Here is a 20411-nt window from a genome sequence, read left to right on the forward strand (position 1 = left end):
AGGTTGCTTTCAGTCTGTCATTAAGAACAGAATATCTGGATCAAAGGGTAAGCTTTTCATAATTTCTCAATTCCTACTGCCAAACCACCCTCGAGAAAAAGGTGTTCCCTATTTCCACTCCCTCTATTTACAGTGTTCTCCTCATACTGGAGAACTATCTTTACCTCCCCCCCTCCGAATCAGTCTTGGCATTTATTGCTCATTATTATTAAATGTATTTCATGAGGAAAAGACTAATTTTTTTTTAAAGGTACAAAGTTAAAGTAATTACCCATGTACAAATGCAAGCAGGCCTCATTTAAAATTAGAAATCTCATTCTATCAAAATTATGTACTAAAGATAAAGCACCTCTCAAAATGAAGTTAGAGATCAGATTTACCATTATAAACAATATGTAATGAAATGGCAAACGGCCAAAGAAATAAAGGTGAGACATAAGAAGCAACTTCCCAATAAAGTAGATTACAGAAAAGACTACCATGAGAAACATTTTCTTTCTTTTTAAGAAAGGGAGAGAAAGTGGGGGGAGGTGTGGGGGAAGGGCAGAGGGAGAGGGGGTGAGAGAATCCTAAGCAGGCTCCACGCCCAGGACAGAGTGTAACACAGGGCTTGATCCCACAACCCTGAGATCAAAACCTGAGCTGAAATCGAGTCAGATGCTCAACCAACTGAGCCCCCCAGGTGCCTCCATGAGGAACTTTTTTAATAGGATTCAGCAACCAATCATCTGTCTAGGCAGAAGACAGGGTCCTTTGATTACTTAAAAATCATTTGCAATTCAAATCAACAAGTAAAATCACCCACCAATGAAGTACACAAGCACATTCTGCCACAGAAGTCCCATAAGCTACAGATTTCATGCCCAAACCTTCTCTCCACTAAGACCTTATCGTTACTATGCTGAGAACAGTGATAATGCAGATAACCCAGATCTAGGTCAGGAACTATTTTTATTGCAGGTTGAGTTACTACACAATTCTCAAAAGGCAGGAGAAACAGGCTCTTCTCTCTTACCTTTACCATGAACGTGAAATCAGTTAGAGCGGGGGAATACACAGCCCCACCAGCACACGGCCCCATGATCAGAGAAATCTGAGGGATGACTCCAGATGCCAGGACGTTCCTCTGCCAAAAGAGAAAGGCAAGGCATGCAGTTACAGAGGTGTTCAAGGCACTACCTGCAGAAAGATAAAGGCAGTAATAAAATTACATTTGGCTTTTAGTCACAGAAATTCTATGCTGGAGGCAAGAGACCTAATCAGTACAGGTTCTCCCAAAATTATATACTCAATTTCTCCCCATAACAGGAGGAATGGCTGGCTTATTACTTTCTGCGGCAAATACCCTCTCTCCCCTCCTTGGCAGTAGTTTCCCCAAGAGTTCCAACAGGATATAAGCTCAGAGAGACTCCATTCACTCCTACCCCAGCTCCAAACACACCTCAGGCCCAGCACCCCTAACTGCACAAAGCTGACTGAAAATGAATGAAAACCTTAGGCAGAATATACAAGGCCGACACTTATCCTGGAGCCACGACCTTTCACACCCAGACAGAGGGTACCCAGCAGTTACAAAGCAAGGCTAAGAGGCGGGTGGTACTTTACTCTGAGTCTTCAATGTCTGTCCACCTCATATGGGCAGGGCATATGGGGAAAGGAGGTAGCAGGGGAAAGGGAGGTAGCAGGAGCCAGGAAGGCTCCATGGGGACAGAGATAAGTGAAGGGCCAAGCCTCAGGCCACCTCCTGGGAAAGAAAAAAAATGGGGTCTGGAAGACCCAGGCAAGATGATGAAGCCCAGTGACTCCTTGCCCAACCCCCAACTTTTTTCCTTCCCCTGGGTTCCATCAGCGTAAGAGAAGTATGTCCACTTTTAGCCCTTTCTTGGCTCTCAGCCCAATTTCTATAAATCGTAGGACATAGCTGAGGACAGAACAAAAAGCTATCTATACAGAGGATTCTGGGAAGATGGCAGAGTAGGAAGCACCAGGAATCTGTCCTCACCTAGACAACAACTGCACTGACATAATCTGTCCGATAAAACTTTTTGAAACTCTAGTCTATTGAAGGCTTCCAACTCCCAGCGGAAAATTTGGAGAATAAACTGCAGCTAATTTTAGTCAGTTTTAGCTCTCAGCACAATAGCCGCTACTCATCCGCTGCCCCGTAGCCCCAAGGCAGGCAGCAGTCCTATAGTCCTGGAGCAGCTTACACAGGGCTTTCAGGAGCCAGTGCAGGCGAAAAGCACTCTGTCCTCTGAATATGAGGGATCACCCACTGCTGATTTTGGTTACAGAGATGTAGTTAGACAGGTAGGTAGCCACTGTTGTACCTCCTTACCCCACTGCTGCAAGCCCCTGCCCCTCCAGCTCAGTATCACTAATCATTAGGTAAATACAAACCATAGCTAGAATGAGGTACCACAACACAAATACTGGGATGGCTACTACCAAACAGAAAACAAGCAATGTTTGCAAGAATGTAGAGAAATTAGAACTTTTGCACAGTACTGGTGGGAATGTAAACTGGAATAGCGACTACAAAAAATAGCATAGAAGTTCCTCAAAAATTTAAAAATTATCATGCGATCCAGAAATTCCACTTCTGGCAATATACCAAAAAGAATGGAACCAGGATCTCAAGGAGATATCTGTACACCCACACTCAAAGCAACATTACTCACAATAACTGAAACACAGAAGCAACCCAAGTCTCCATCAATGGATGAATGAGTAAGCAAAATGTGGTATGTACATACAGTGGAATACTATTTAGCCTTAAAAAGGAAAAACTTCCTGTCACGTGCTATACCATGGATAAACCTTGAGGACATTAAGTGAAGTGAAATAAGCCATTCACAAAAACGCAAATTAATACAATATGCAAGCTGGTACAGCCATTCTGGAAAACAGAATGGAGGTTCCTCAAAAAGTTGAAAATAGAGCTACCCTATGACCCAGCAATTGCACTACTGGGTATTTACCCCAAAGATACAAATGTAGTGATCCGACAGGACACCTGCACCCCAATGTTTATAGCAGCAATGTCCACAATAGCCAAACTATGGAATGAGCCCAGATGTCCATCAACAGATGAATGGATAAAGAAGATGTGATGTGTATACACACACACACACAATGGAGTATTACTCAGCCATCAAAAGGAATGAAATCTTGCCATTTGCAACGACGTGGATGGAACTAGACAGTATTATGTCAAGGGAAAATAAGTCAGAGATGGAGTATTATATGATTTCACTCATTTGTGGAATTTAAGAAACAAAACAGAGGAGCATAGAGGAAGGGAGTGAAAAATAAAACAAGACTTAATCAAAAAGGAAGACAAACCATAAGAGATTCTTAATCATAGGAAACAAACTGAGGGTTGCTGGAGAGGAGGTGGGTGGGGGGCTGCGGTAACTGGGTGATGGACATTAAGGAGGGCACATGAGGTCATGAGCACTGGGTGTTATATACAACTGATGAATCACTGAATTCTACCTCTGAAACTAATAATACACTGTATGTTAATTAATTGATCAACTGAATTAAAAAGATACAATATGATTCTACTTATATAAGGTACTTAGTGAAAATCACACAAAGTAGAATGGTGATTGCCAGGGGCTGAGAGGAGGCAATTAACAGGTATAAAGTTCCGGTTTCTTTTTCTTTTCTTTTTTAAAACATTTAAGTTTTTTTTTTTTTTTTTAGTAATCTCCACGCCCAATATGGAGCTTGAACTCACAACCACAAGATCAACAGTCCCATGCTCTTCCAACTGAGCTAGTAAGGTGCCCCTAGTTCCAGTTTTGCAAGATGAATAGAGTTACATGGATGAATACTGGTTATGGCTGCACAACATTAAGAATGTATTTAATACCACTGGATGTACACTTAAAAATAGTTAAATTGGTAAATTTCATGTGTATTTTACAACAATAAAAAAAGTTGAAAAAGTTATATTTTGCAAAAAATATCAAGGTGTGTGGGTAAAACTTCCAGCTATGGCAGAATGAAGAGTTCAGAAAACTCTCCCCCCAAAGAAACAACTATACAACTGGACAAAATTGTCAAAAACAAACATTCGGAGGCTTAGGGAATCAGATCAAATATTAACAAATTGAGAAGTGCTTATTGATTAAAAAAACAAAACAACATTGCTAAACTTGAGATAAGAACAGTGACATTCTTAACTAAGGCTGCTACCATTGCCCACACCTCAGGATGTCCTTCAGGGTGAAAGAAAATAACAACAGACAGTAATTAAAATCCACAGGAGTAAGTAATATCACTAAAAATGTTAAATATGTGATTAAATATACAATACTGTCTATAGTTCTCTAATACTTTAGAAGACAAGATTGTATAAAGCAATTATTTTAATACTTTGTTTCTAGACTCATAAGGTATATAACAATAACGGAACAAAGGAAGGGGAGCTATGGGATCAAAGATCCTATATTTTACCAGAATTAAGTCAGTTTTAATTTGAAGTAGGGACTGTGGTCAATTGACATACATATCGTAACCCTTAGAGCAACTGCCAAATAACTCAATAAACACAGTTTTTTAAAAAGTCAGAGGAATTACAAAACTACATTAAAATTATGTGTTTAACACAAAAGAGTTGAGTGATATCATAGAAAATGCTGGAACAAGAAGTTCTAAGAATCCAGGCCTCAAACGAAACATCTATTGATTTCACAGGAACAGTCTGAAGCAACTATTTTGAAACTCTGGAGTCTAGCAGAACCATGCCACACCCTGCAACCCTGCAGCAGGCAGCCATGGGGACTATCAGCCCATGTTTCTAGTGTGGCTAGCTGTTGTCAGAGTAGGCAATAAGCACCCTATCCCCCAAAAATCAGGGTTATGTGTATTGATTACTGATCATGGCTTTTGATCAATAAAGGACCAGTACAGAGGCTGGCAGCTGTTTCAACCTGGACAGGTTCAAGTAGCTCTCTAAAGCTGAGATGGGATTTAAGGAGACAGTTTCTTGCGATGCCTGGGTGGCTCAGTGAGTTAAGCACCTGCCTTCAGCTCAGGTCATGATCCCAGGGGCCTGGGATCAAATCCCGCATTGGACTCCTTGTTCAGCAGGGAGCCTACTTCTCCCTCTGCCTGCCACTGCCTTTGCTTGTGCTTTCTCTCTCTCTCTGACAAATAAATAAAATATTTAAAAATAAAAAATAAAATCCAACAAGTTTTTAAAAATAAATAAATAAAAATAAAAAAGTCAGTTTCTCTTCAAGGAGCCAGATGTTTAAAGAAATCTATGTCAGGTCACTGGTTGACTGCCAGAAACTTCAGTGACCACACTCAACATGTAACATATTTTTGCAAAAACAGCTCAGAAAGTCACAAATGGATAGATTCAGCCCCCAACAAGCAAAACTCCACAATCCCTGATGAGTGAATTAGATTTACAACATTACCAGAAATACACATTATTCCCAGTACTCAACAAAAACAAGAAATTACTAAACACATAAAGAAACAGGCTACTATAGACCATTCACAGTAAACAAAGAATTTGACAGAAACCATCACTGAGGAAGCTCAGACATTGGAATTGTCAAAGATGTTATAGGAACAGTCTTTCTTAAAAGACTTATTTATTTTATTTTAGAGAGAGAAAAAGAGAGAGAAAGGGGGGGAGAAAAAGAGGGAGAAAAAGAGAGAGGGAGAAAAAGAGAGAGGGAGAATGCACCTACATGTATGCACAAGTTGCAGGAGAGGCAAAGGGAGAGAAGGGAATCTGACACAGGGCTTGATCTCATGACCCATGAGATCATAACCTGAGCCAAAACCAAGAGTCAGACATTCAGGCGACTGAGCAACCCAAGAACCCCAGCAATAGTCTTAAATACAAGTCAATGAGCTAAAGGAAATCATGAGGGGGGGGGGGGAATTAAAAAAAAAAACAACAGTGAACAAAATGAATATGCCAATAAAGAGACAGAAATAAAAAGAAACTAAGCAGATATTCTGGAGTTGAAAAGGACAATAACTGAAATGAAAAGCTTACTAAAGGGGTTGAACAGCAGATTTTGAGCAAAAGAAAAATTCAGAGAACTTGAAGATAAGACAACTGAAATTAGTCTGAGGAGAAGCTAAGAAAACAAAAAAGAAAAATGAACAGCCTGAGGAACCCGTAAGGAAGCAGACATGTACCAACATACACATTACAGTACTCTCAGAAGAAGAGGAAGAAGACCCTCAGCTCTATGGTCAACTAACCTTCCACAAAGCAGGAAAGAATATCCAATGGAAAAAAGACTGTCTTTTCAACAAATGGTGTTGGGAAAATTGGACAGCCACATCCAGAAGAATGAAACTGGACCATTTTCTTACACCATACACAAAAATAGACTCAAAATGGATGAAAGACCTAAATGTGAGACAGGAAAATCCACCAAAATCCTAGAGGAGAACAGAGGCAACACCTCTTCGACCTTGGCTACAGCAACTTCTGCTAGACACATCTCCAAAAGCAAGGGAAACAAAGGCAAAAATGAATTGGGACTTCATCAAGATAAAAAGTTTTTGCATAGAAAAGGAAACAGTTGACAAAACCAAAAGACAACCAACAGAATGCAAGAAGATATTTGCAAACAACATATCAGATAAAGGGCTAGTACCCAAAACCTATAAATAACTTATCAAACTCAACACCCAAAGAACAAATAATCCAATCAAAAAATGGGCAGAAGACATATACAGACATTACTCCAAAGAAGACATACAAATAGCCAACAAACACATGAAAAAAATGTTCAACAGCACTTGGCAGCAGGGAAATACAAATCAAAACCAAAGTGAGATACTACCACCTCCCACCAGTCAGAATGGCTAAAATTAACAAGTCGGGAACAACAGATGTTGGCAAGGATGTGGAGAAAGGGGAACCCTCTTACACTGTTGGTGGGAATGCAAGCTGGTGCAGCTACTCTGGAAAACAGAATGGAGGTTCTTCCAAAAGTTGAAAATAGAGCCATCCTAAGACCCAGCAATTGCACTACAAGGTATTTACCCCAAGAACATAAATGCAGTGATCCAAAGGGGCACCTGCACCCCCAATGTTTTTAGCAGCAATGTCTACAATAGCCAAACTATGGAAAGAGCCCTGATGTCCATTGACAGATGAATGGATAAAGAAGATGTGGTATGTATGTGTGTGTGTGTGTGTGTGTGTGTGTGTGTGTGTATATGTAATGGAATACTACTCAGCCATCAAAAAGGAGAAAGAAATCTTGCCATTTGCAATGATGTGGCTGGAACTAGAGGGTATTATGCTAAGTGAAATAAGTCAATCAGAGAAAGACAGTTATCATATGATTTCACGCATGTGGAATTTAAGAAACAAAACAGGATCATAGGGGAAGGAAGGGAAAAATAAAACAAGACAAAATCAGAGGGGGAGACAAACCATAAGAGACCCTTAATCATAGGAAAAAATGAGGGTTGCTGGAGGGGAGGGGATTGTGGGATAGGGTAACTGGGTGATGGACACTAAGGAAGGCACATGACGCAAGGAGCACTGGGTGTTATATAAGACTGATGAATCACTGAACTTGACCTCTGAAACTAATATATTATATGTTAATTGAATTTAATTTTTTTTAAAAGAGCAAAAAGTTTTTTTTTTTAAAGAAGAGGAAGAAGCAGATAAAATATTTCAAGAAATAATGTCTGAAAACTTCCCAGATTTGATGAAAGATGTAAATATACACATCCAAGAATCTCAGTGAATTCCATGCAGGCAGGATGAACTCAGATTCACACCAAGCTCACATTATAATCAAACTAGTGAAACCCAAACATAAGGAAAAGAATGTGAGGGCAGCAAGAGAGAAGATCTTGTCACATACAGTACATCCTCAATAAAATTAACAGCTGATTTCTTACCAGAAATCACAGAGTCCAGTGGGATATTTAAGAGTCTTGAAAGGAAAAAGAAAAGTGTCAAACATATCCAACAAAACTATCCTTCAAGAATAAAAGAAAAATTAAGACATTTCCAGACAAAAGCTGAAGAAGGTTGTTACAGTAGACATGCCATTCAAGAAATGTTACAGGTTCTTTAGCCTGAAATGAAAGCACCACAGTAAGTACCTTGATGCCATGAGAAAAAATAAACACTAATAAATGGAATTTTTTAAGTAAACATAAAAAACAGTATTATTACAGTACTTTGATTTTGTCTGTAACATCTCTCTTCTTCCCATGGTATTTAAAAAGCAAATGCACAAAACAATTATAAATCTGTTAATGGGTACACAATGTATAAAGATATAATCTATAATAACGACATGGAGGAAGAATGGAGATATATACAAGTAGAACTTCTGTATACTACTGAAGCTAAACTGGTATCATTCAAAACAAATTGCTGTAAATTTAAGGTAATAATTGTAATCCCCTAGATAACCATTAGGAGAAAAATGATGAAAATGAATGAAAGAAGTGAATCAAAATGACACACTTAAAAAAATAACTACTAGTAAAAGCATTAATGGAGGAAACAAGGAACAAAAAAACAGAGAAAATAGGTAAAATAGCAGAAATAAATCCTTTATTAGTAATCACATTAAATGTAAACGGGTTAAATTCCTCTATTACTATAGATTTAAAAATGCAGCTTTTGGGGCGCCTGCGTGGCACAGTCGTTAAGCATCTGCCTTCGGCTCAGGGCGTGATCCCAGAGTTCCGGGATCGAGCCCCACATCGGGCTCCTCCGCTGGAAGCCTGCTTCTTCCTCTCCCACTCCCCCTGCTTGTGTTCCCTCTCTCACTGGCTGTCTCCATCAAATGAATAAATAAAATCTTTAAAAAAAAAAATGCAGCTTTTGAGGGTAATATAGGAAGAACCTGAACGCACCTCCTCCCATAGCCACAATGCATCTATAGCTACATATTGATGTCCTCTAAAAAAATAATGTCCTCTAAAATGTCCTCTAAAAAAATAAAAATAAAAATCCTAAAGGCTGAATCAGTGACAACTACACAGAAGAAAACCACATCAAGGCAGGTATGAGAGGCTGGGGGACACAATAGCACATTAACCTCATGTAAAACCTGGACCTTCTCCCTAAGGAGCAAAGAGTTAGAGCCCCAAACTGAGAATCCCAAACTTTTAAGATAAACACCTGAGAGACACACCCCCAAATTACCTAACAGGGCTCATATCCTGAGACCCACAAGACTGGGAAGCAATCTTGAAAACCACTTTTAAGGCCTCACACACTTGGACTCACCCCAAAACACAGCTCAAAGGCAGCAAACTGCACCCAGACTTAAAGTGAAGAAAGCTCACATGCTTATATTAAACCATCAGCCTGAAGGGCAGACATATACACATACATCTAGGAGCCTGCTTGAATACTCAACAAGAACAGAGGCTGAGGGGGCACCATCTTTGTGTTCTCTTTGCCATGCTCCAGAGCACTAGCATCTCCTAGAAGGGAGCTTTTGCACAAACCTGGTGCCCCAATTTTTGCAGGTGCCATCTAGGGGACATCTCTTGATGGCTTGGTTCTGGAGGTCAGAGGACCTTACATTCTTGGTTCCATGGGACTGCAATAATTGGTGTGACCCAGAAAGAAAATCATACCATCTGGTAACCTGATTTTTGTGACTGCTGCCAACGGACACCTCTGCATCACCTGACTCTGGTGGCCAGTAGGGCTTACACTCCTGAGACCCACAGGACTGCAAAAAATGAGAAAAAGTTCTAAAGCGTCCATAACCCACAATGCACAACAAGGGGCAACAGGCTTAGGAACTGTCTGTCTGTGAAGAAGGCTTATTAGCTGATCATCATAATTGCAATCTGAAGGCAGACTTTTGTTTTTATTAGGAATGTATCTTGGGGCCAACAGTAATCCTTTCCAGAGACCTCAGAGGGCGGGCACTATCTCTGCACTTACCCCCTACCAGGTTCCAGTGTGCCGCTATCCCCTGGAGAGCTGTACATGTTTACCAATTCTTCTAAAACTCCTCCAAAAAAAACAAAACAAAACAAAATAAAACAGAGGGGAACTCTTCCAAACTCATTTTACAAGACCAGACTATCCTGATATCAAAACCAAAGATACCAGAAAAAGAAGAATTACAGGCCAATATTCTTTTTTTTTTTTTTTTAAGATTTTATTTATTCAACAGAGAGAGAGACAGCAAGAGAGGGAACACAAGCAGCGGGAGTGGGAGAGGGAGAAGCAGACTTTCTACTGAGCAGGGAGACCGATGCAGGGCTCGATCCCAGGACCCTGGGATCATGACCTGAGCCGAAGGTAGATGCTTAACAACTGAGCCACCCAGGTGCCCCTACAGGCCAATATTCTTGATGAACACAGATGCAAAAATCCTCAAACTATCAGTAAATCTAACTCAACAATACATTAAAAATATCATATACGATGATCAAATGGGATTTATTCAAGGAATGCAAGGATGGTTTAACATCTATAATATAATAATAAAAATCATGATCATCTAAACAGAGCCAGAGAAAATTTGACATGTGACAAAATTCAACATCCATTTATGATAAAATTTCTTGACAAAGCAGGTATACAGAGAACGTACCTCAACATAATAAAGGCCAAATATAACAAGCCCACAGCTAATATCATACTGAATGTTGAAAATCTGAAAGCGATTCCACTAAGATCAGGAAAAAGACAAAGATGCCCAGTCTCACCATTTTTATGCAGCACAGAATTGAAGTCCTAACCAGAACAGTCACAAAAAAGAAAGGGCATCCTAACTGGAAACAAAGTAAAACTGTCACTATCTGCAGATGACGTATTATATATGTGTGTGTGTATGTGTGTGTGTGTGTGTATAAATATATATACACACGCCCTGAACCCTAAACCTAAAGATTCCAAAAAAAAAAAAAAAAATTAGAATAAATAAATTCAGTAAAGTTGCAGGATATATAATCAGTATATAAAAATCTGCTGCATCTCTACATACTAATAATTATTAGAAAATAAATTAAGTAAAAATCCCATTTACAATTACATCCAAAAGAATAAAATACCCAAGAATTTAACCAAGGGTCTGTATATCGAAACCTTAAAACATTATTAGAAGAAACTGATAAATAACACAAATGGAAAGATATTCTATATGCATAGATGGAAAGAATAAATTGTCCATAGTACCCTAAAGTAATATGTAGATTCAATACAATCCCTATCAAAATTTGATTGGGAAAAAAAAATTCCAATGGCATTTTTCACACAAATAAAAACAAAGAATCCCAAAATTTGTATGAAACTTTAAAAGATCCCAAATAAAGCAATCTTGAGAAAGAACAAACCTAGAGGTATCATGATCCTGATTTCAAACTATATTACAAAGCAATAATAATCAAAACAGTATGGGACTGAATTCAGACAGACACATAAACCAACAGAACAGAGCACCTAGAAATAAAACCACACATATATGGTCAATTAACTTTTGAGAGAGGAGCCATGAATATACAATGGGGAAAAGGACAGCCTCTTCAGAATGTGGTGCTGTAAGGGTGCCTGGGTGGCTCAGTTGGTTAAGCATCTGACTCTTGATTTCGGCTAAGGTCATGATCTCAGGGTCTGAGATCAAGCCCATATCAGCATTCATGCTGAACGTAGAACATGCTTGGGATTCTCTCTCTCCCTCTCCCTCTGCCCTTCACTCACACACACACACACACACACACACACACACACACACACACACACTGTCTCTCTCTCTCTCTCTCCCTCCTTCTCGAAGGAAAGAAAGAAAAGTATTGTGAAAAACTGGAAAGCCAATGCAAAAGAAACTGGACAGCTGCCTTTGTCTATATACAAAGATCAACTCAAAATGAATTAGACTTACGTATAAAACCAGAAACCAGAAACTCATAGAAGCCATGGGCAGTAAGCTCCTTGACACAGGTCTTAGCAAAGTTTTTGTTTTGTTTTGTTTTGTTTTTTAAGATATTATTTATTTATTTCAGGGGCGCCTGGGTGGCTCAGTCATTAAGTGTCTGCCTTCGGCTCAGGGCATGATCCCAGAGTTCTGGGATCGGGCCCCGCGTCGGGCTCCCTGCTCTGCTGGGAGCCTGCTTCTTCCTCTCCCACTCCCCCTGCTTGTGTTCCCTCTCTCACTGGCTGTCTCTCTGTCAAATAAAATCGTTAAGAAAAAAAAAAAAGATTTTATTTATTTGAGAGAGAGCATGAGTGGTGGGGACAGAGGGAGAGGGAGAAGTAGGCTCCCCACTCAGCAGGGAGCCCACTGTGGAGCTTGTTCCAAGCCCCTAAGACCATGACCTGAGCTAAAGGCAGACGCTCAACCGACTGAGCCACCCAAGTGCCCCAGCAATGGTTTTTCCTTAATCTGACACCAAAAGCAAAAGCAACAAAAGCAAAAATAAACAAATGGGACTACACCAAACTAAAAGGCTTCTGCACAGCAAAGGAAACCTTCAACAAAATGAAAAGAAAACCTATGAATGGGAGAAGATATTTGCAAATCTTCTCTGATAAAGGGCTAACATCCAAAATATATAAAGAAATCACACAACTCAATAGAAAAACATCCAATTAAAACATGGGGAGAGCTGAACCAGACATTTTTCTGAAGAAGACATACAGATGGCCAACAGGTACAAGAGAAGATACCTGACTTCACTAATCAGAGAAATGCAAATCAAAACCACAAGGAGATATCACTTCACTCCTACTAGAATGCCTATTATCAAAAAGACAAGAATTAACAAGTGTGGGTAAGGGTATGAAAAGGACACCCTTTCTCACATCGAGGTCTTTCATCCATTTGGAGTTTGTCTGTGTGTATGGTGTGAGAGAGTGGTCAAGTTTCATTCTTTTGCATATATCCGTCCAGTTTTCCCAGCACCATTTATTGAAGAGACTGTCTTTTTTCCACTGGATGTTTTTTCCTGCTTTGTCAAAGATTAGTTGCCCAAAGAGCCGAGGGTCCATTTCTGGGTTCTCTATTCTGTTCCATTGGTTTATGTGTCTGTTTTTGTGCCAGTACCATGCTGTCCTTGTGATCACAGCTTTGTAGTACAGCTTGAAATCCAGCAATGTGATGTCCCCAGCTTTGTTTTTCCTTTTCAACAATTCCTTGGCGATTTGGGGCTTTTTCTGGTTCCACACAAATTTAAGAGCTATTTGTTCCAGCTCTTTGAAAAATGTCATTGGTATTTTGATCGGGATGGTATTGAACGTGTAGATTGCTCTGGGTAGCACAGACATTTTAACTATGTTTATTCTTCCGATCCATGAGCAAAGGGATCCCTCTTACACTGTTGGTGGGAATGCAAGTTGGCACAGCCACTTTGGAAAACGGTGTGGAGGTCCCTTAAAAAGTTAAAAATTGAGCTACCCTATGATCCAGCCATTGCACTACCGGGTATTTACCCCAAAGATACAGACGTAGTGAAGAGAAGGGCTATATGCACCCCAATGTTCATAGCAGCCTTGTCCACAATAGCTAAATCGTGGAAGGAGCCGAGATGCCCTTCAACAGATGACTGGATTAAGAAGATGTGGTCCATATATACAATGGAATATTACTCAGCCATCAGAAAGAATGATTACCCAACATTTGCAGCAACATGGACGGGACTGGAGGAGATTATGTTAAGCGAAATAAGTCAAGCAGAGAAAGACAGTTATCATATGGTTTCACTCATTTATGGAACATAAGAAATAGCAGGAAGATTGGTAGGAGAAGGAAGGGAAGAATGAAGGGGCGGTAAACAGAAGGGGGAATGAACTACGAGAGACTGTGGACTCTGGGAAACAAACTAAGGGTTTCAGAAGGGAGGGGGGTGGGGGACTGGGGTAGGCTGGTGATGGGTATTAAGGAGGGCACGTATTGCATGGTGCACTGGGTGTTATATGCAAATAATGAATCATGGAACACTACATCAAAAACTAAGGATATACTGTATGGTGACTAACATAATAAAAAATTTAAAAAAAAAAAAAAGAAAAGAAAAGGACACCCTCGTGTACTGTTAGTGGGAATGTAAATTGGTGCAACCGCAATGGAAAACACTATGGAGGATCCTCGAAAAATTAAAATTAGAGCTACCATAAGATCCAGAAATTCAATTACTGGGTATCTATCTGAAGAAAATGAAAACACTAATGCGAAAGGATAATCTGTACCCCCATGTTCACTAAAGCATTATTTACAATAGCCAAGATACAGAAACAACCTAAGTGTCCATCAATGGATGAATGGATAAATTGTGGTACATATATACACCGGAATATTATTCTGCCGTAAAAAAACAAACAAACAAACAAAACTGTCATTTGCAACAACATGGATGGAGCTCAAAGGCATTACGCTAAGTGAAATGTCAAAGACAGACAAATACTGCACTAGGCATATGTAGAACCTAAAAGAATAGATGTATATATTTTTTAAAAAGCTTGTAGATACAGAGAATAAATTAGGGGAGGGGAGGAAACAGGGCAACTGTTTGGGGAGGTGCTTTTTAAATTTAAATAAGTTGAATAAAAAATTAAAAATCAAGTTTAATAAAAATATGTCTACATTTTTCCACAAGAACCTCACTTTATAGATGAGGACATCAGAAGGTTTAAATAAAAAAAGGAAAAAGAAAAAGATTCTATGTTGGCGTGTCTGGGTGGCTCAGTCAGTTAAGTGTCTGCCTTCAGCTCAGGTCATGATCCTGGAGTCCCTGATCAGCCCAAGGCAGCATCAGGCTCCTGCTCAGCAGGGAGTCTGCTTCTCCTTCTGACCCTCCCCCCTTTCCTGCTCTCTCTCCCTCACTCTCCTCTCACTGTCTCTCCCTCAATTAAACAAAATCTAAACCACATTCTTAAAAAAAAAAAAAAAAGATAAAAAGATAAAAATTCTATGCAAAAGGTAATCTAAACAGGTCCAGGGTGGCTCTACTATTGTCAGACAATACAGACTTCAAAATAAAAAAATTACAGGAGGTAAATACATACATATATTGATAAAAAGTTCAATACACCAACAAGATATACAATTATAAAAATATATGCACCTAACAGAGCCCCAAAATATGTGAAGCAAAAATTGACAGAAATTGAAGGAAGAAATAGACAGGTCTACAACAGTAGCTATTGACTTACATATCCTACCTCTAATAATGGATAAAACCACCAGACTGGGGATCAGTGAAGAACAGCAGACTTAAACACTATAAACCATCATGTGCAATAAACATATATAGAACACTGCCCCCAACAACACTACACATTCAAGTGCATGCAAAACATTCTCTAGAAGAGACCACATGTCTCATTTAAGACTACAGCTAAAATTCATAGCTATAAATGGGCATATTAAAAGAAAAAAGATTTCAAATCAATAATCCAATATTCTACCTTAAGAAACTAGAAAAAGAACAGAGCTAACAGGAGAAGGGAAACTAGTAGTAGAAATAAATCAAATAGAATATAAAGACAACAGAGAAAAATCAAAAAGTTGCTTGACAACAAAATTGACAAAATTTGAAATAGACAAAAATATTTGTATTACTAAAATGAGAAACAGGAGCCATTACTACAGAAATAAAGATAAGAAAATAACAAAAAAAGAAAATACTATAAATTGTACAGCAACAAATTTGATGACTAAGATTAAATGGACTAATTCCTATAAAAATACAAACTACTGAAACTGAGTCAGGAAGAAACAGAAAATCTGATAAACCTGTAACAAATATAGATTCAAACAGAGGGGAGGAGGGTGGGAGATGGGCAAAATAGGTGAAGAGGATTAAGAGGTACAAACTTCCAGTTATAAGTCCTGGGGATGAAAAGTTTAGTATAGGGAATATACCTAAGAATATTGTAATAACACTGTGATAGATGAGAACTACACTTATCATGATGAGCACTGCATAATGTATAGAATTACTGAGTATCTTGTACACCTGAGATTAATATATTATAGATCAACTACATTATGTACATTACTTATAAAGCAAACTCAAGGCCCAGATTGCTACACTGATGAATTTTACTGAACATTTATAGATTTAATGTCAACCCTTTATTAATTCTTCCATAAAAAGAGAAGAGAAGCAATACTTCCAACTGATTCCATGAGGCCAGAATTATCCTGATGCCAAAACCAGAAACAGTTATCACAAGACTCAATAAAGGTGGGGAGAAAAAAATTTTAATCCTATTTTTAAGTAACCTCTATATCCAACATGGGGTTTGAACTCACAACCCCAAGATCAAGAGTCACATGTCCTACCAACTGAGCCAGTCAGGGCCCCAAATCTGGGAAAATTTAAAAACAAAGTCAGAAATGTTAAAGGGGACTCTTTGATTGGAAAAGAGAGATCATAAGTAAGAGTAAGAAAAGTAGGAACCACAAAAGCAGTAATATTAAGTTTATCTATAAAAAAATCAGTCAAGGTATTAAAAAAATAAAAGGCCGTAAAGTAGGACAGCATATACCTAAAACCTGGGGGGAAAGAGGAGGAAAGAATGGGTTCAAACTTAAGCAACCATCAACTTAATATAAACCACTATATGCAGATCTTATATACAAACCTAATGGTAACCACAAATCAAAAACCAGTAATAGATACGCAAAGAATAAAGAGAAAGGAATCCAGGTATATCACTAAACAAAGCCAGCAAACTGTGAGAGAACAAGAGAAGAAAGGGACAGGGAAGAAATACAAAAACAACCATAAAAGCAGTAACAAAACAGCAACAAATACATACCTATAAACAATTACTTTAAATGTAAATGCCTAAACATTCCAATCAAAAGACATATGGTGATAGAAAGGATAAAAAAGCAATATCAATCAATACTCTGCCTTCAAAATACTCATTTCAGACAGAAAGACACATGCCGATCAAAAATGAAGAAATGGAAAGGCATTTATTATGCAAATGAAAGTGAAAAGCAAGCCATGGTGGCAATACTTACAATCAGACAAAATGGACTTTAAAATAAAAGACTGTAACAAGAAACAAAGAAGGGTACTATATAATCATAAATAGAACAATCTGCCAAGGTGTAACAATTGTAAATATTCACACACCCAGCATGAGAGCACCCAAATACATAAAGCAGCTAGTAATAAACACAAAGGAAGTAATCTATAGTAAAACAATAGTAAAGGACTTTAACATCTCACTCAGATCAATGGACAGATATCCAACAGAACATCAACAAGGAAACAATGGCTTTGAATGAAACACTGAACCAGATAGATCTAACATATAATCAGAACATTCCATCCTAAAAATGGGAATACACATTCTTTTCAAGTGCACATGGATCTCTGTGGCCTACTGGTTAGGATTCAGTACTCCCAAGCACACACAGAACATTCCAGGAATAGATCGAATATTAGGCCACAAAACAAGTCTCAACAAATTCAGAACGACTGAAGTCAGACCATGCATCTTTTCCAACCACAACACTATCAAACTAGAAATCAACCACAAGAAAAAAATCTCGAAAGAACACAAATACATGGAGGTTAAATAACTGTACTAAATAATGAATGGGTCAACCAAGAAATCAAAGGGAAAATTGAAAAATACATGGAGACAAATGAAAATGAAAATAGCCCAAAATCTTTGGGATGCAGCAAAAACTATTCTAAGGGGGAAGTTTATAGCAATACAGGCCTACCTCAAGAAACAAGAAAAATCTCAAATAAACAACCAAACTGTACACCTAAAGGAGCTAGAAAAAGAACAAACCAAACCCAAAACCAGCAGAAAGAATTAAAGATTAGAGCAGAAATAAATGAAATAGAAAAAACAAACAAACAAAAAACCAGATCAATAAAACCAGGAGCTAGCTCTTTGGGAAAAAAAAAAAATCAACAAAATTGATAAACCTTTAGCCAGACTTACAAAAAAAAGAAGACTCAAAATCAGAAATGAAGGAGAAATAGCACCAAAGAAATATAAAAATTGGTAACAAAATATTATGAAAAATTATACACCAAACTGGACAACCTAGAAGTAGATAAATTTCTACAAACATAACTTCCCAAAACTGAAACAGAAAGAAACAGAAAATTTGAACAGACCAATCACCAGCAATGCAACTGAATCAGTAATAAAAAAAATTAAAAATTAAAAAAGATGGCTTCAGAGGTGAATTCTCCCAAACACTGAAAGAATTAATAACTATTCTTCTCAAACTATTCCAAAAACATAGGAGAGGAAGGAAAGCTTCCAGAATCATTCTTTTTTTTTTTTTTTTAAGATTTTATTTATTTATTTGACAGAGGTACAGCCAGCCAGCGAGAGAGGGAACACAAGCAGGGGGAGTGGGAGAGGAAGAAGCAGGCTCATAGCGGAGGAGCCTGATGCGGGGCTCGATCCCATAACGCCGGGATCACGCCCTGAGCCGAAGGCAGACGCTTAACCGCTGTGCCACCCAGGCGCCCCTTCCAGAATCATTCTATGAGGCATTACCCTGATACCAAAAACAAAAAGAACATAGACCAGTATCTCTGATCTACACAGATGCAAAAATCCTCCATAAAATAGTGACAAACCAAATCCAACAATACATTAATAAAATCGTTCACTACCAATAATGGGATTTGTTCCTGGCCTGAAGGTGATTCAATATTTGCAAAATAACATGATACATCTTATCAATAAAAGAATAAAAACGATAAGATCATTTCAAGTGATGCAGAAAAAGCATTTGACAAAGTATAACATCTGTTCATGATAAAAGCCCTCAACAAAGTACAGTTAGAACATACTTCAACATAATAAAAGACATACATGAAAACCAACAACTAACATTATATTCAATAGTGAAAAACTGAGAGCTTTTCCCCTAAGGTCAGGAACAAGACAAGGATGTCCACTCTCACACTTCTATTCAATACAGTACTAAAAATTTTAGCCACAGCAAGCAGACATCAAAACTAAAAGGCATCCAAATTGGTAAGGAAGAGGGAAAACATTCACTGTTTACAGATGACATACTATATATAGAAAACCCTAAAGACTCCACCAAAAAAACTACTAGAACAGGGGCGCCTGGGTGGCACAGCGGTTAAGCGTCTGCCTTCAGCTCAGGGCGTGATCCCGGCGATCTGGGATCGAGCCCCACATCAGGCTCTTCCGCTATGAGCCTGCTTCTTCCTCTCCCACTCCCCCTGCTTGTGTTCCCTCTCTCGCTGGCTGTCTCTATCTCTGTTGAATAAATAAATAAAATCTTAAAAAAAAAAAAAACTACTAGAACTGATTAATGAAGTCAATAAGGTTGCAAGATACAAAATCAGTATCAAAAACCCATTGCATTTCTATACACTAATTATGGAAGCATCAGAAAGAGAAATTAAGAAAATAGTGCATTTACAATTGCTCTCAAAAGAATAAAATACCTCAGAATAACCTTAATGAAGGAGGTGAAAGACTTGTACTCTGAAAACTATAGAACACTGATGAAAGAAATTGAAAACACAAATGGAAAGATATTCTATGTTCATGGATTGAGAGAACAAATACTGTTAAAATGTCCATACTACGCAAAGCAATATACAGATTTAATGCAATCCCTATTTTTCACCAAACCAGAACAAATAATCCTAAAATTTGTATACAACCACAAAAATCCCGAGTAGCCAAAGCAATCCTGAAAAAAAGAAAAACAAAACTGAAGGTATCACAATCCCAGATTTTTTTATAATAATTTTTTTATTATGTTATGTTAGTCACCATACAGTATATCCTTAGTTTTTGATGTAGTGTTCCATGATTCATTATTTGCATATAACACAAAGTGCACCATGCAATACATGCCCTCCTTAATACCCATCACTGGCCTATCCCAGTCCCCCACCCCCTTCCCCTCTGAAACCCTTAGTTTGTTTCCCAGAGTCCACAGTCTCTCGTAGTTCATTCCCCCTTCTGTTTACCCCCCCTTCATTCTTCCCTTCCTTCTCCTACCAATCTTAGTGCTATTTCTTATGTTCCATAAATGAGTGAAACCATATGATAACTGTCTTTCTCTGCTTGACTTATTTCGCTTAACATAATCTCCTCCAGTCCCGTCCATGTTGCTGCAAATGTTGGGTAATCATTCTTTCTGATGGCTGAGTAATATTCCATTGTATATATGGACCACATCTTCTTAATCCAGTCATCTGTTGAAGGGCATCTCGGCTCCTTCCATGATTTAGCTATTATGGACAAGGCTGCTATGAACATTGGGGTGCATATGGCCCTTCTCTTCACTACGTCTGTATCTTTGGGGTAAATACCCGGTAGTGCAATGGCTGGATCATAGGGTAGCTCAATTTTTAACTCTTTAAGGGAACTCCACACTGTTTTCCAAAGTGGCTGTACCAACTTGCATTCCCACCAACAGTGTAAGAGGGATCCCCTT

At 38.5% G+C, this 20411-nt stretch overlaps 1 protein-coding gene across 2 annotated transcripts in view; it reads right to left on the reverse strand.

Annotated features, from left to right (window-relative positions):
* PCCB (propionyl-CoA carboxylase subunit beta) overlaps nt 1-20411 on the reverse strand; it is a 103687-nt gene that overhangs the window by 69687 nt on the left and 13589 nt on the right. For both annotated transcript variants that reach the window (XM_008708275.2, XM_008708262.2), the window contains one exon: nt 1016-1126. In XM_008708275.2, the coding sequence (XP_008706497.1) occupies nt 1016-1126 (111 nt within the window). The remainder of the gene's footprint in view (nt 1-1015; nt 1127-20411) is intronic.

This window comes from Ursus maritimus, unplaced genomic scaffold (genome assembly GCF_017311325.1).
Source record: "Ursus maritimus isolate PB19 unplaced genomic scaffold, ASM1731132v1 scaffold_20, whole genome shotgun sequence".
NCBI lineage: Eukaryota > Metazoa > Chordata > Mammalia > Carnivora > Ursidae > Ursus > Ursus maritimus.